This window comes from Bison bison, unplaced genomic scaffold (genome assembly GCF_000754665.1).
Source record: "Bison bison bison isolate TAMUID 2011002044 unplaced genomic scaffold, Bison_UMD1.0 scf7180017864182, whole genome shotgun sequence".
NCBI lineage: Eukaryota > Metazoa > Chordata > Mammalia > Artiodactyla > Bovidae > Bison > Bison bison.
The window spans coordinates 1307061-1322941 of NW_011494754.1; the positions used below are offsets into that span (position 1 = coordinate 1307061).

At 38.7% G+C, this 15881-nt stretch overlaps 2 protein-coding genes across 4 annotated transcripts in view; one reads left to right on the forward strand and one right to left on the reverse strand.

Annotated features, from left to right (window-relative positions):
* The first annotated feature begins 2549 nt into the window (after positions 1–2549).
* LOC104991139 (chromosome unknown open reading frame, human C6orf229) lies at positions 2550–5417 on the forward strand. The gene is made up of 2 exons (XM_010843520.1): positions 2550–2811; positions 4990–5417. Exons 1-2 carry the CDS (start codon positions 2550–2552, stop codon positions 5415–5417), a joined length of 690 nt encoding a protein of 229 aa, XP_010841822.1.
* Positions 5418–8890: 3473 nt separating this feature from the next.
* GMNN (geminin, DNA replication inhibitor) overlaps positions 8891–15881 on the reverse strand; it is a 10888-nt gene continuing 3897 nt past the window's right edge. For 2 of the 3 annotated variants that reach the window (XM_010843499.1, XM_010843498.1), the window contains exons 3-7: positions 14014–14091; positions 13238–13385; positions 10886–10968; positions 10485–10595; positions 8891–9314 (exon numbers count right to left, since the gene is read on the reverse strand). In XM_010843499.1, coding sequence (XP_010841801.1) covers positions 9225–9314; positions 10485–10595; positions 10886–10968; positions 13238–13385; positions 14014–14091 — 510 coding nt within the window. In that variant the 3' untranslated portion in view covers positions 8891–9224. Of the gene's footprint in view, positions 9315–10484; positions 10596–10885; positions 10969–13237; positions 13386–14013; positions 14092–14738; positions 15586–15881 lie in introns of those variants that run through there. The other variant, XM_010843500.1, reaches the window with a different exon arrangement.

Consider the following 15881-nt stretch of genomic DNA (forward strand, 5'->3'; position numbering starts at 1 on the left):
AACTTATCCCTCTCCCAACTCTCCCTTTGATAACCATAGTTAGTTTGTTTTCTATGTCTGTGAGCCTGCTTCTGTTTTGTAAATAAGTTCATTTGTATCATATTTTAGATTCCACATATAAGTGCTATCATATGATATTTGTCTTTCTCTGTAAGACTTACTTTACTTAGTATGATAATCTCTTTGTCCATTCATGTTGTTGCAAATGGCATTATTTCACTCTTTTTGTAGCTGAGTAGTATTCCATTCAGAGAAGGCAATGGCACCCCACTCCAGTACTCTTGCCTGGAAAATCCCATGGACAGAGGAGCCTGGTGGGCTGCAGTCCATGGGGTCGTGAAGAGTCGGACACAACTGAGTGACTTCACTTTCACTTTTCACTTTCATGCATTGGAGAAGGAAATGGGAACCCACTCCAGTGTTCTTGCCTGGAGAATCCCAGGGGCAGGGGAGCCTGGTGGGCTGCCGTCTGTGGGGTCGCACAGAGTCGAACACGACTGGAGCGACTTAGCAGCAGCAGCAGCAGCAGTATTCCATTATATATGTACTTCATCTTCTTTATCCATTCATTTGTAGATGAATATTGAGGTTGATTTCATGTGTTGGTTATTGCAAATAGTGCTGCTATGAATATTGGGGTGTATATATCTTTTCAAATTAGTTTTCTCCAGATACATGGCTAGAAGGGAGATTGCTGGATCCTATGGTGACCCTCCTCTTTAGGTTCTTTTAGTCTGGAACAGTTGTGCCCCCACCCTTTAAACTTCCCCACCTTACAATATTTGAAGAATACAGACAAGTACATTTTGTAGAATGTCCCAGATTTGGACAGGCATCCAAATTTCTACCTCAAAGTACAGCCAGTAGGATCTGTTGGTAAGTTGGAACTGAGATATGAAACAGACAAAAGCCAAGGGTGGATCCAAAAATTTCAGTCTGAAAAACTGGAAAGATGGAATGCCATCTTCCAAGACAGGGGAACTGAGAAGCAGCAGGTTTGGAGAGAAAGACCAAGAATTCTGCTTTGAGGGTCTGTTAAGTCGGGGAAGCCTCTTAGGCATGGAAATGGAAATACCATCTTGGTGATTGAAAATACTTGTGTTTAGAGTACAGGTGAGAAATCCAGTTTAAAAAAAAAAATTGGGAGTCTTCAGCATGTGAATGGTTTATTTCATCTGGTTTATTTCATCTAGGAATTATAGATAAAAAAACAAGAGGAGGTACAAGGACTGAGCCTCAGGCCACTCCAATATTCAGAAGTCATAAAGAAGAGGGGGAGACAGCAAAGGAAAAGGAAGATGGCCCGTGGGGAAAAGTTAAAGGAATATGACATCTTAGAAACCAAGTGAGAAAAGTGTTCCGAGGAGCAGTGAGTGACAAATGCTGAGGACTGAGAATTGAATTCAGCAGAGGGAAGGTCCCCAGTGACCCTGATGAGCAACTTCAGTGGAGCTATAGGGTTGAAATCCAATTTGGAGTACATTTAAGAGAAGTTCAAAGAATGTTCAAAGGGCAAGTATGGCAGCTCTTTGAAGAGTTTTTGTATAAGGAGGAGCAGAAAAATGAATAACCAGTGGAAGAGGCTATATGTAGTCAAGAGAGTTGTTTCAGTTTTTTTTAAATGAGAAAAGGTACAGTATGCTTGTTGATGATGCAAAGGTCCCAGTTGAGATGGAAAAATTGAGATGCAAAAGAAGGATTGTGAACAATCTCCTTGAATGGAGTGAGGAGGATTGGTTGAAATCTGCATAAAAAGAGGGAGCATAACAGGAGGAAAGCCAGAGGATATGGACACACACAGGTCAGAGGGTGGATATGATGGCGAGGACTGATGTAAGTCCCCTTTTTGGGGGGCTGCCCTGGGTTTTGTTGCTGCATGGTCTTTCTCTAGTTGTGGTGCGCAGGCTTCTCGTCCTTGCGACTCCTGGTCTTGGGCTCAGTAGTTGTAGCATGTGGGGTAGTTGCCACAGGGCATGTGGAATCTTCCCGGACCAGGGATGGAACCTGTGTCCCCTGCATGGGCAGGCAGATTCTTAACCACCGGACGACCAGGGAAGTCCTGGAAGTTCTTTTTTGACTGCTTCTATTTTCTCAGCAAAATAGGATCAACATAGAAAATCTATGTAGAGAAAAACTCTATGTAGCAAGTAAGCAAAATTGGCATAATACTATGAAAGATGAGTGGAAAGTTTGACACGTTGGAACAGTCAAAGCAGAATGAGCAAGTTCCTAATAGACATCGCCTACACAGGGCACAAAGACAGGACCTCACTGAGTGTGTGTTAGGGGGAACCAGTTTGGCTTGAGGTGAGATTCTGTGCACCAGAGAAGTGAATGTAAGCTTGGTTTAGTGCAAAGTGCAGAAGGCCTCAACACCAGGCTGAAGAAAGTTCAGCATACATGTCTGCCCCCACCTGCCCCCAACCCCCCGCCCCGGATTTGTGTATTCAATTCCACGGTGTTGCTAAGTGATGAGTTCCAGAGTTCTTGACTGTTCACTTCTCTTCCTGCCAGGGACGTGACTGGGGCGCCCTTGGCCTTTTCACACAATGGCAAAGACGCAGGCTTATTTTGTGCAGTTTTGGCCTCAGGTTCTTCAGTGCTTCGCGGGGCTATATCACCGCCTCCAGAAATGCTGGAGTGTCGTTAAGGGCTTCTGCAGTAACAACGAGGAAGAATACATCCCTCCAGCTGAGAGTATTTTTCATAAAGAAAAAATTCTGACGCTTGGCAATATTTTGACGGATAATTCTCTAGCCCTTGAACAGAGAGCTCAAGCTGCCTATAGAATCGGACTGCTGGCCTTTACAGGTACTGATTGAACCAGCGGTACTGATGGAGGTGTTCCACAGCCTTTCTGCCTGTTCTAGCACTGTCAGTGAGGCTCCTAGCACTCATCTTAAGGGTCTGATAACATTTCCTTTGCCTAAATTATTAGCCTTTCATCTTTGTACCACCAGATGATTACTAATTACTTTCTCCTCAAGGATCTCCCATCTGAGCTACTAGCTTCCCTAGTAGCTCAGATGGTAAAGCATCTGTCTGCAATGCAGGAGACTCAGGTTTGATCCCTGGGTTGGGAAGATCCCTGGAGAAAGAAATGGCAACTCACTCCGGTATCCTTGCCTGGAAAATCGCATGGACAGAAGAGCCTGGCAGGCTGAACAGTCCATGGCGTCACAAAGAGTCGGACACGACTGAGCAACTAACACACAAGGCTCTCATGTTTTAAAAGAATGTGTCCATCAGATATGACTAATTAGGTACTTTCTAATTTTTATTCATTAAAATTATATACACACATATACACTGAAATTGCCTATAAATTTTTTTAATATCATAAAAAAAATCAAAGACTATTCTGAATTGATTTGTCAATCCTTTTACAGGGAAAAACTACTTAATATTTTATATTTTATCTTGCAAAAAATGCATTACACAGGCAATAGTTTAGAAAAATCAGAACTTTGGGCTCTTAAAACACTTATTAATACCAGGAAGGTCAATAGGTACATTAGTGAAAAACAGCTATTAATGTACACTTGGCTAGAAAATTAAGCGGTAAGGGTTGAAATTATATTTAAGGGCCCTTGTGGCTCAGATGGTAAAGAATCTGCTTGCAATGCAGGAGACCTGGGTTCTATCCCTGGGTTGGGAAGATCTAGAGAAGGGAATGGCAACCCACTCGTTTTCTTGCCTGAAGAATCCCATGGACAGAGGAGCCTGGTGTGCTACAGTCCATGGGGTAGCAAAGAGTCGGACACAACTGAGCAACTAACACAAACCATTTAAAGACACACTGTTCTGTCAAATCCAAACTCTCTTCACTTTTTTTTTCTAATAAATGTCAGGATGTGTAAAAAAAATTTATAGACAGCCCTCAATAACACATCTCCTAATTAGAAGCTGTTGTTGATAGCTGTTAGTGTCATTGGTAGATTATTTTTTAAATGGGAAAATGAATTATTTTGATGCCGTTTGATAGACTACTTCCATAGAATGGTGTCCATGAGAGAAAACATTTACTGTTTACAAAGATCAATGGGTCCTAAGGTGCCAGAATGATTAAGAACCACTAGCACAGGACCAGAGAGAAGACAGAAACTCAGGAGAATACCCATGTGCGGGAGGATAAATCGTAACCACTAATGAGGCAGGCTCAGTTCACTACAGAGCTGTGGTCAGCATTGGGGGTAAGAGTTAGCTAATTATAAAGGGATCAGCATCCTTTAATTACATGTGGGGAACCACGAAAAGGGCTCATGCCAGCTTTTCACTAACACTTTACATCAGAGAATATTCTTAAAACCATGAAACTGTGGTAGTACAAATAAGAGAAATCCAAGCCAGGTCAAAACTCCAGTGGCTAGAATCCAGACCACTGTGCCAGCTGCTCCTCACCATCTAAACTGTCTTCATCAGGGCCTTCTTATCTATGACCTTCTCAGAGTTCAAGATTTGAACTAGGAAGATCTGGGGTTCAGGTATAGGATGGGACTGGAGTCAAGGACCAGGTTGGCCCCAGATCTGCAAGAGCCGGGCTGAGAAACACGTTAAGGAGAACAGAACAATGAGGGACAGCTTGGGAAAAACCTCTCTTGCCACTTAGACCCTGACCTTGCAGCTCAGCCTGTTGGTTTTTCCTTTGTTTGCGCTAATGTTCTGGTACTTCTTCAAGCACTGAAGACCAAGATTTGGGAATGAAACCGTGAGGGAGATCTGCAAGGTGAACATAGCCAGGCTTTATTCATCTTGCAATACTGACAGGTGCCAATGAAGGGACCAGGGAAGAGCTCTGAGCAGGAGGGACCTCCCAGTGCTCTTCATGTAACCCCACGCTGATCAACGTACACGTTCTCAACTTCAGAGCAGCACGTGGAGTTTGGGGTGGTGGGGGAGAGGAGAACTGAGTGTAACACAGGAGCACTCATGTTACTAGCTACTAGACATATCAAATACTTCTGGAAATGCAAATGCTTTGTTTTACAGGAGGACCCACTGCTGGAAATTTTGCAGCTGAGTACATGAAAGAAGTAGCTCACTTGTTGCAAAATTACGAGATGGTACCAAAAATAAAGATCCTGCTGCTCCAAAGTGTCGCATCTTGGTGTTACTTAAACCCTGTCAACCAGAGAAGAGCCAAACATTTGCAGTTTATTCCTATTCTCATTGATCTTTTTAATGACACATCTGAGTCTACTATGACAAGTGAAACAAACAGCAGCCTCCTGGTTAAATTCTGGGCTTGCTATGTTCTCTCTGTCATGACATGCAATAACTTGCCTTGTATGCAGGAGCTTAAACACTGCAGTTCTCTGAAATATCACTTGCAAATACTGGCCAGTGAGAATTGGTCTGGATGGCCCGAGAATTTTGCAGAGGTGCTATATTTCCTCATTGGTTTTCACAGGCATTAATTTCTCTAAATCCACCTACCTGATGCCCCTGCCTGCACCCCACTGTATTACCCTGGAAAACTGAAATAAATAACAAGAGCTGGTAACGTTATTCTTCAGCGTTTTCTTTTAGGTGGTTGAAAAACTGTATATTCATTTTCAACATTACTGTGATTAACCAAACTTATGAAAAGTGCCCCTGTTGAAATAACCTCATAAAAATTAAGTTTATAAAATGAGAATACACTGGAAGATACATTACCTATGTAACTGTTAGAAGCAGTGGTGTGTTTGGTGGGTGTGGTTATTAATGACATTTAGCTAAGGCACCCAGAAATGCCAAACCCAAACCCAACTCACAGCCACAACAGATGCTCCAGTGGATGTAGATGGATGCTGTTGATCTGTAGTGGATGCTGTCGCCCTACTCGCATGCATCCTTGCGTTGTTTCAGTGCCAGCCTTTAAGGTGCCACATCCTTGGCTGAGGCCATGTTTGGCTTTCAGACATGATCTTACTGCACATCAGGCTGACCAGTTCAGGGGAACTCACACTTCATGGGAGCAGTGCTCACCTCCATTGATCCAGCTCTGGAAAGAGATGGAGTATTATGTGTACAGACACCCAAAGTACAGCCTAAAGCTCGCCTCTTGGATTTTCACCGTCCGTATTTTGTTAGAAAATATGTAAAAGAAAACTTGCACTTCCGTACTGTCCAGCCTCATCAAAGGCTTTGTTACAAAAAATATTTATGAAAAAGCGCTTAAAGGATTTGTAGCTTTTTGTCTCTGCTGCTGCTAAGTCGCTTCAGTTGTGTCCAACTCTGTGCGACCCCATAGACGGCAGCCCACCAGGCTCCACCATCCCTGGGATTCTCCAGGCAAGAACACTGGAGTGGGTTGCCATTTCCTTCTCCAATGCATGAAAGTGAAAAGTGAAAGTGAAGTCACTCAGTCGCGTCCGACTCCTAGCGACCCCATGGACTGCAGCCTACCAGGCTCCTCCATCCATGGCATTCCAGGCAAGAGTACTGGAGTAGGTTACCATTGCCTTCTCCGTTTGTGTCTCTAACCACCCTAATATTTGCCTCTAGCTTAAATTGGAGCCATCAAGAGACTGAACGGAATACCTTCGTCTTTCAGACATGCCTTGACTAAACTCAGTGTCATGCTTCCACCTTTCACTGAGGGGCCTGGACAAAGTGTAGGTCCATGATCTTTATTACAGGAATGTTGTTAGGAATGCTATTCACATCATGTGGATTCATGAGGTTCCCTGGGGAAACTGTCTCAAAACTTGAAACAGGAAAAGCTGTGTTCTGCTGCTGAGTCACTGAACCTTTTCATCCTTTGTGGACTTTGTGAATTGTGTAACTCAGTTTCTCAAACTAGAACTCAGTTTATAGGGTTGGAAATCAGAAGCCCCATTTAGAAACTGCGTCACAGAAATTACGTTTTCCAAATGCTTTTGTAATTCAGAGTCAAATAATGCTGGGTCTCTGATGAAAAACAGGTTCAGATTTGGGCCTTGAGGCATTTTTATGCTAAGCTGTGATTTTACACTAGCTTACCAAAATTGTAACAAATGGTTTTTTCTCTTTGTCGTCCCTTGTAAGGATTCTCTTAGAAGCAAATGCTAGATAGCAATTCGAGCACAAGGGCCTTATTTGCTAATCTTTATAAAGGACTTATGCTTTCATTTCCCTCAGGTAAGGGTAGAATGGCCGGATCATATAGAATGTATATGATTAATTTTTAAGGACCTGTTGCACAGTTCAACAGTACCTGTGGCATTTAATATTGCCACCAGCACTGCCAGAGTCCCAATTGTTTCATATCCTTAACTCTCAGTACTGTGAAGTTTTATTCACACGTGAGCCATTCTGATGCACACGTGACACTATCTCACTGCAGTTTCACTCGCACGTCCCTGGTGACTAACAACGCCATCTCTCCCCATGCTTGCTTGCCATCTGTACATATGCTCTCCAAGGGGCCAACCCTTCCTCCACTTAAAGAAAAGGTGGTCTATCTACTTAATGAGTTTTAAGTTCTTTATAGATAGAAATCTTTTGTTGGGTATGTTTTACAAGTATTTTTTTCCAGTCTGTGGCTTGTCTTTGCATTCAAAAATTTCAAAGAGAAATTTTTTATTTTTATGCAACCTGACTTACTGTATAATTAGTGATGTGTCCTTTTGGAGAAATCTTTACCAAATCTGAGATCACTAAAATTTCCTACTTTCTTCTAGAAGATTAACAGTTTTAGCTCTGACATTAAATTTTAAAATCCTCAGTTCCCTCTTTTGCTCCCTGCTACCAAATCCTAGCAATCCATTTTTGACATTTTCCAGAAATACTATTTGCCAAGTCATCCTATTCTACTTAGCTCTCCTCTTTACCACTCATTCTAAACTCCTCTGAGTCCCCTCTCCCTCTAATCAAGAATATCCTTAATTCTTTTTAAAAATTATTTTTATTGTGGTAAAAAAACAATGAAAAATTTATCTATTCTTCCTCAATTCTCTCTTTGGGCTAATAGAACAAATCTAAAATATATAGAGCTGCACTAATACAGCAGCCACTGACCTCACATGGCTCTTTAAAATATAAATTAAAATTAAATTAAAATGTTAGTTCCTCATTCATATAGCTATATTTGGTACTCAAGGCTACCTGGGTATTATACTGGACAACTCAGTTCCAGCATCCCAGAAAACTTTATTGGACAATGTTGCTATAGGTTAATAAGTTTCCATTATTTAAAATTTTTAGTCCTCACAAACACAGGGGTGGAATTTGCCTCAATATTAGAGATAAGAAAATTGAAGTTCTAGAAGAATAACATGCCTAAAGTAATCCTTAAAAGCTTGATATTGCTCTTTATTGTCAATTTACACAAAGTTGCTTGTATGCTGGCCACAGAACTTACTCAATCCCAATGCTGTATACTTCTCAATTTCCCTTTTGTCCTTTTCTTTTTACAAAACATCCCTCATTTCACCCTCTTACTTCAATATACACACTTTGTCTACACCACTATGTGAAATGTGTGAACAGAAAGTTTCAGAACCCTGTTATTCCTGCATTTCTTTATCTGCTCCACCCTCTGCTTTTCTAGGCCAGCAGCACCCCCCCAGCATTTTACCCTCCCAAGAAGAGCAGGATCCCACCAGCCTGTTGAGCCGTCCGGTGGCTAGTCAGATTCACCCGGGAGCTTTGGGACCTCTAGATGTTCACACTTCTACTTGGTCCTATTACCGGGGCCTGGAGTCTGGAAATCAAATTTCCCTCCAGTGAGCTTGAGATGCAACCAGGTTGTATATGATTATATACATATATATATGTATATATATATGGGGAAACCTAGCTATCTCAGTCTAAAGAGGGAGAAGTCATTTTCCCTTGGTTTCTTCCAAGCTAGTTAGCAGGACAGAAAAGGAAACCAAACAAAAAGCACAGGAATAGACAAATTTTCCACACAGACTCTTTATACTTCATTCTTCCAAGATACACACAGAGCTCAACAGGATGAAGTTTATTTATTATATACACAGGTCATGTCTGACAACTGAGAAAATGCTATTTACACAAAACACCATAGATTAAAAATACATAGTATTTGTATTTTAATACAATAACAGGGTTCCAGGTTACAAACAAGAAAGTCTGATAACAAGTTTTCATTATAAAGTTATTTGTTCTGCTACAAAGAACTACAGCGGAGGTAAACTTTGGCAGTTACTGAATTTCATATACTCGGTTTTACATCTGTAGAGGAAGAGACAACTTCTTCAGCACATGTACCACCAATTTCTGAGTCTTCTACTTCACTCAGAATCCTCAGCAGTTGCCTGTTCAGGATCAAATTCCTGACTATACGGTGATTCAAGGTTGTCCAGAGGTTCATGACTCAGCCTCTTTTAAAGAATAAACCAATAATTTCTTTTAAGAACTTTGCAATCCAAGTCCATTATTACTATGCTGATATAAGGAACCCTCACTGTTGTAATAAGTTTCATTTCATAATGTCTCTACTAAATTCACTTACAAGTAGGCATGTGTTATATCGAAGTGCTAACCATAGTAGATCCTATTTCTGCAAAGTCAGTGTTTACAAATTTGCTTATTTTTAAGTACTGAGATGCTTTCAGAATACAATTCAAACCAGTACTTCTCAAACTACAGTAAGGAACCAGGTTTCCTATCTGCTTTGGACCAATACTCCCTCGGCAGTTAAGAGAGCTACTACAGCGCTTCCAAATGAAAACCTTATTCTAAAATGTTAGGCAGAAATTCAGTACAAGAAAAGTTTTGATTTGAAAAACTTCCTTCCTAACCACAAGATGATTTTTTGCAGACATGAATAAATTTAAGACCTAGTTTTTAAGACTGGTAAAGTTAACAGTCATCAGGGTAATACTTATAAACACATTAGTTACTTCTAAATTAAAAAAAAAGTCAGATAAGATGAACAAAGCTATTCAGTACACCAATTATAAATACCAGGTTTGTAAGTGCCCATCATGTCTCATTGGCATTACAGCTAAAATTAAAACTGTGTATGTCTGCGTGTATATATATGTGTGTAACTGATTCACTCTGCTGTGTGCCTGAAACTAACACAACACTATAAACCAACCATACTTCAATAAAAATGAAAAAAAAAAAAGCCTGTCTGAAAATTTGACACCTGTGAAATATAATAAATTCCCTATATTTTTCAGATATAATTCCTTTTTATATTTCTACAAGAAAACAGGTGTTCTTTTGTTTCATAATAATAAACAACAGCATCTAACAGTTATTGGGTTCTCACTGTATACAGGCAGTTCTCTCCATTTTCTCCCCATCATAACTCATTATCCTCACAGGAAGCCTAGAAAGTAGGCACTATTACTCCCATTTTATAGATGAGGAAAATGCAGCCCTGACAGGATGAGCAACCTGCTTAACTCTACCTTAATGGCGCGAGGCAGGGGCTAGGACTCAAACCGGGAGATCTGATCCTAGAACACTTTCTGCTCACACTACCTGGACTTGATAGGAAAACAGACGGCTCTGAGTCAGGAGAAGGGTAAGACGCCTACCTGTATCATCTCTGCCATATACTGAACATGTTCTGCTACTTCTGCCAGTTCCTTATTCTCCTCCTTCAGGCGGGCAATTTCACTGTCCTTTTGTTCAATCTCCTTATGAAGCTATAAATCAAAATGGTTCAGTATCTCACAGATTTGCAATGCTGTAAACCAAGTTATATGGCTCCAAGTATACAAATGACAGACACATTTAGGGCAGAGTTCCTAACAAAGGTGCTGTCCTTGGCTCTCAACACAACAGGCTTCTTGTTGTGTAACAGTTCTGCCTAATTAAACCTTTATTAGGCCAACATTACATCTGGTTTATATTGCTCTAGTAAAATACCTTAGACAGCAGAAGAAAAATGATCCCGGAATGTTTAAAAATGTCACAAATTATATCCAGTACATACTTTCTCATTTTCCTTAAGTGCCTCATAGAGAGCCTTCCTCCGTTTTTCCGCCACTTCTTTCCAATATTGAGGGGATGGATTTTCTAAAATAAATGAATGTTTTACAGTGTAACTTTGAAAATCACTACTGTTTATATATACTGCTGTAAAAACCCAGTAACGTTTGTCTATTAAAAAACAATTTAGTCTTAGTACTTAGTAATACCATTTTTAAAAAACATTAAAGTTAGAAAGCCAAATCAGTATTTTCTCTAATTTTTCCCAACATTTTGAAGATTTTCAATCTTTTAAAACAATTCCAACACAAGTACAGTACACATGTAACTTGCACCTAGACTGTTAAAGGTTGTTGCTGCATTTGCTATGTGTCGTCATTTAACAGTGACATTTGTGAGAAGTCCAGATCAGTTATTTTTCCAGTGCCCTTAAATTTGGATTTGTCCATTTTCATTATTAGGTTCAAGCTATAGATGTTGGCAAGGACACTTGTAAACACCGTGTTTCCTTCCCAGTGCACCACTGAAGAAGAGCACACTCATCTGTCACAATCCTAGATGGTATACTCAACTGTTTAAGATGATTTCTCCCTTGTGAAGACACTTTTTTCCTTCAGTAACAAGTAAATGATCTATGGAGTAAAACTTTTAGTCTGTGGTGTTTATATCCAGTTCCCTAACAACCTTTCATCCAGTTTTAGCTCCACTAATATTTCTTAAATCTACTGTTTCTATGGTGGATGAAAAAGTAGTGATTTTCCATTTATGTAGTTCCTTCTATATTCAGTAATTGGCGTTATTCAGTCAAAGAACATCCCCTACCCCAATTCAGAAGAAAATTACCAGAAGGGACTCATGTACTTTTTTCTAATTCAGTGTATTATAATCCATTTTTGTCATCATTCATTTTGATGCTCAAACTTTCCTTAATTTAGCCAAGGGGATCCTTTAAAGCAGTCTCCTTATCCGTTTAACCTCTGCATCAGTTGTTGGTTTTCTAACACAAGAGATTTCTTGTGTTTTCTAACACAAGAGATTACAAGCTCACTCTATAGTGAGCTTGCCCCAGTCCTGGAAGCAGCCATTTCTCCAGGGAGCTTTAGTGGAGAGTACTGTTTACAAACCAAGAACTGGATGTGATTGTGCTTCTTGTTATTTAGGTGCCATTGTTTCTGGGCTCTTTCACTGGCAGAGGTAGATTCTTTAAAAAAAAAAAAAAATCAGTTCATACCAACACTCCCAATTCCAGTTCCACAAAAGAGTTCTTCCTTTCCTTCCCCATTACATATTGTATCTCCCTTCACCATACCATGAACCCAACCACGTCAATATATTATCCATTTGCTCAATCCTAAAATATACTCAAATTTCCCCCATAACTGCTACTATAGCAATACCACTAACAACAAAAATTAAATTCAAGATGTCTTTGTAGTTCTTTTAGCCCTCACAATATATCCCACTGAGGGTGTATAGTCAAGAGTTCTGTGCTCAAGTTATATGGATTAATTTTTTTCTATGTGATTATGATAGCAATATGATATATAGCTGAGTTGTTTATTTCCATATTTAACTTTAGTTATTACTTCCTATCAATCTTCATTAATTTTAGCCAAATCAGATGAGTGTCACAAATCCTGTTGCTTATTTTACATTATTATTAGAACTTCTTATTTGTATGCAATCAACCTTTCTTAATTTTGCCTAAAAAACCCACCATCTACTTATTTTTTCCCCCACTGTCATGCAGGCAACTCAAAATGAGCCCAAATATCACTTTATTCTTGGGTAAAACCATTAACTTCTCCAGGTCTCAAATTTTTTCCTCAGTAATAATATCCAATGACTCATTATTAGAATAGAAGTAATCACCTTCCATAATACTTATACATCACTAGCTTCCTTTTCTGAATCCCACTGCCATTCCATTAAAACCAGGAATTCGCACAGGCACATGCTTCTCACTCATCTTCACTCCTCTTATTGTTCCCTTATATCCTTCTCCTGGTATCTTTTCTTCAAGCTCCTCTCCACAAGTTCATTCTCTAGACACTTTTCTTCTGAAGAGACTATTTCTAAGTCTTACATGTCCAATATCAAAGCTGCCATATTATTCACTATCCTTTCCTTTAATATTTCACCCATATATGGATCTTACCAAACCATAGGACCTGTCCAAATTTACATTTTATATATTTCCAACCATAAGAAATTTTAAATTATCAAAAACATTAAAGCAAAATATTTTAATAGATTAAAAAGCTGTAGGCAGAATTCATAACAACAAATAATATTTACCCTTATTATGATTTAAGTTTTTAAGATAAAAGCTGCATATATACATATTCTTTTGTACCTGTAATCATAAGATCAAATGCTTCTTGGCTGACTCCTCCAAGAGTTTTACTTTTACTACATTCTTGGTCAGTAACAGCTCCAGAGCTGGAAGTCTTAGATATTAACTGGGCATTCCAATGTTTCTGTTTGGACAAGCCTTTAACCAACTATAAAGAAAATATGTACATCAGTCATTTTGTTTAATGAACAAGAAAGCTGAATAGCTTTGTCTCTTTTGAATTAAAACTAAAGCATTCATATCTCTTTTTGATATCTTTGGCTCTTTTAAAAAATTATAAATTCAAAACTCTACAAAAATGTATAATCATATTTTAGGAATTTTATTTACAGCAATTGTTTTAGATTAGACTTGGGTCTAAGGCTTAGCTGAATTCATTTTCATTACTTAAATAATTCAGTAACATGGGAAGGCACGATTTTCAACCCATAAAAGTCTAGAAACCCTCATCCATGATTTCATTATTTATATACACGGGTAAATGATTGAATCCAACATTTTATTCTTAAAAAAAAAAAAGAAAGAAATCAAACATTATGCCTATAGGTTAACTCATCATTTATTATCCCAGTTCTACTACAGATATTCATACCAACTTTCAACTTCCTTAACTGAAATTAAAACAAAAACCACTTCTGTGGGGAATATACAATGGTTATCCCTATATTATTTCCCAATTTCAATGATTTAGGTATTTCTGACCAAGTAAGTCTTTGAAATGTTTTTAATGTAAGTGCAGTATCATCTGTACCCCATTCTAGCTCAACAATACACACCTCATTTTCTCTTCCAACTAGAGATCCAGCCGTAGAAGGCTGAATCATCTTCAGAGTTCTTCTTGGAACAGGACTACTCTGAAAGTCAACATAACAAATTATCTGGTTACTAAGTTACTATATGGACTGTTATTATCTTAATCCTACTATAATTTACAAAAAACAAAACAACCCAAAGGACACTAATGTTTGATATGGTATATAATTTTATAAAATTACACATGGTGTGATCAACTAGCAAACTTATTATTTCCCTAAAATTCTAATAAAGTTTGAAGAAATTCTAAAAATAAATCATATTACTCAAACTTGACACAAACAAGTCATTCTTCTCCCATTTCAATATATGTTCTTGCTACAGTCATTTGTTTAGTTCAAACAAAAATACAACATTTTTAAGTTCTAATTCTTCATATATGATGAAACTCCAGAATACCAGAAATATCTGTATTCCGTCTTATAAAAAAAGATCTTCCACACAGCAACTAGAAATGTACCAAATATCATTACAATTATGGCAGAAACCCACAAAAGGGGTAAATTGGAAGAAAGGGTTAATTATTTACATTGCAAAATATTTCTCTCCCCTAATCAAAAGGATTCCTCTCAGGCTTTCTTTAAATTGTGAATATCCCCTAACGTATTTATAATGAATTCACCAGAAGAATGTAACGTTAATAACATTACACATGTAAGAAGACCTGCTTCTCCCCCTCAACCTTTACCTGAGTGCAGAAGCAGTTTGCTTCAAGACCATTCATTAGCAGACAGCAAAAATGTCAGTGTTTGAGGCATACTAGAATTCCAAAATGCCCAAGCTACTGTTTCGGGAAAAAAATTGCCTTCCTTGTAATATGTAAATACCTTCCTGTATATTTCCTGATCTAAAAGATCTCTCTACTATATTTGCAAAAAATCATTAGTTATACTGCCACCATGGGATAGCAAACAATAGCGAATACTCAAACAAAGTTAGTAAGAACATGACACCAAAGCAGCGTGAGAAAGCTACTGATTCCACACTGCACTTCACAGGACCAGAGCTCACCTTTCCCACGGTCAAGTTTCTACTGCTGATTATTATCTCACTATTGAACTGAAGAACAAACGCTGGCTACTGTGAGAACAAATATTACACCAACATTTCAGATACAATTTAGATTAGTCAACAGTCTCCAGACAAACAGAAGAAAATGCAACTTTGAAACCTTTTAATAATAGGAGATGTTAATTTATTTAAACGCTTGCTACTAAGATAAATGACTGAAATACTAAATGACCATTTCCAAGATTTAACTTTCACAACTGCAAGCTTTATAGCATCCAGCCACCCAAATGTAATATTGCTATTATCATTTTATTCATACAGATCTTGCATTAGAATAAGCTCTTTACAGCCAGAAAGGTTCTCATATATTAATAAGTCTTAATCTTTTTAGAAACCAAATTTATATTTTGCAAACCCCCTCAGAAAACAGTAACAACAAAACAAGCACACACATGGCATTTTGTGTATGACTGGCAAGGAGTCCACGAACTCCTAAAATACACTCTTACGGACTAGCTTCAGTCCAACTCGCTCATTTTACAGATGAGTGTCACCATGCTTATTTGACTTATATGCAGAGTACATCATGAGAAATGCTGGGCTGGAAGAAGCACAAGCTGGAATCAAGATTGCCGGGAGAAATATCAATAGCCTCAGATATGCAGATGACACCACCGTCATGGCAGAAAGTGAAGAGGAACTCACAAGCCTCTTGATGAAAGTGAAAGAGAGTGAAAAAGTTGGCTTAAAGCTCAACATTCAGAAAACTAAGATCATGGCATCTGGTCCCATCACTTCATGGGAAATAGATGGGGAAACA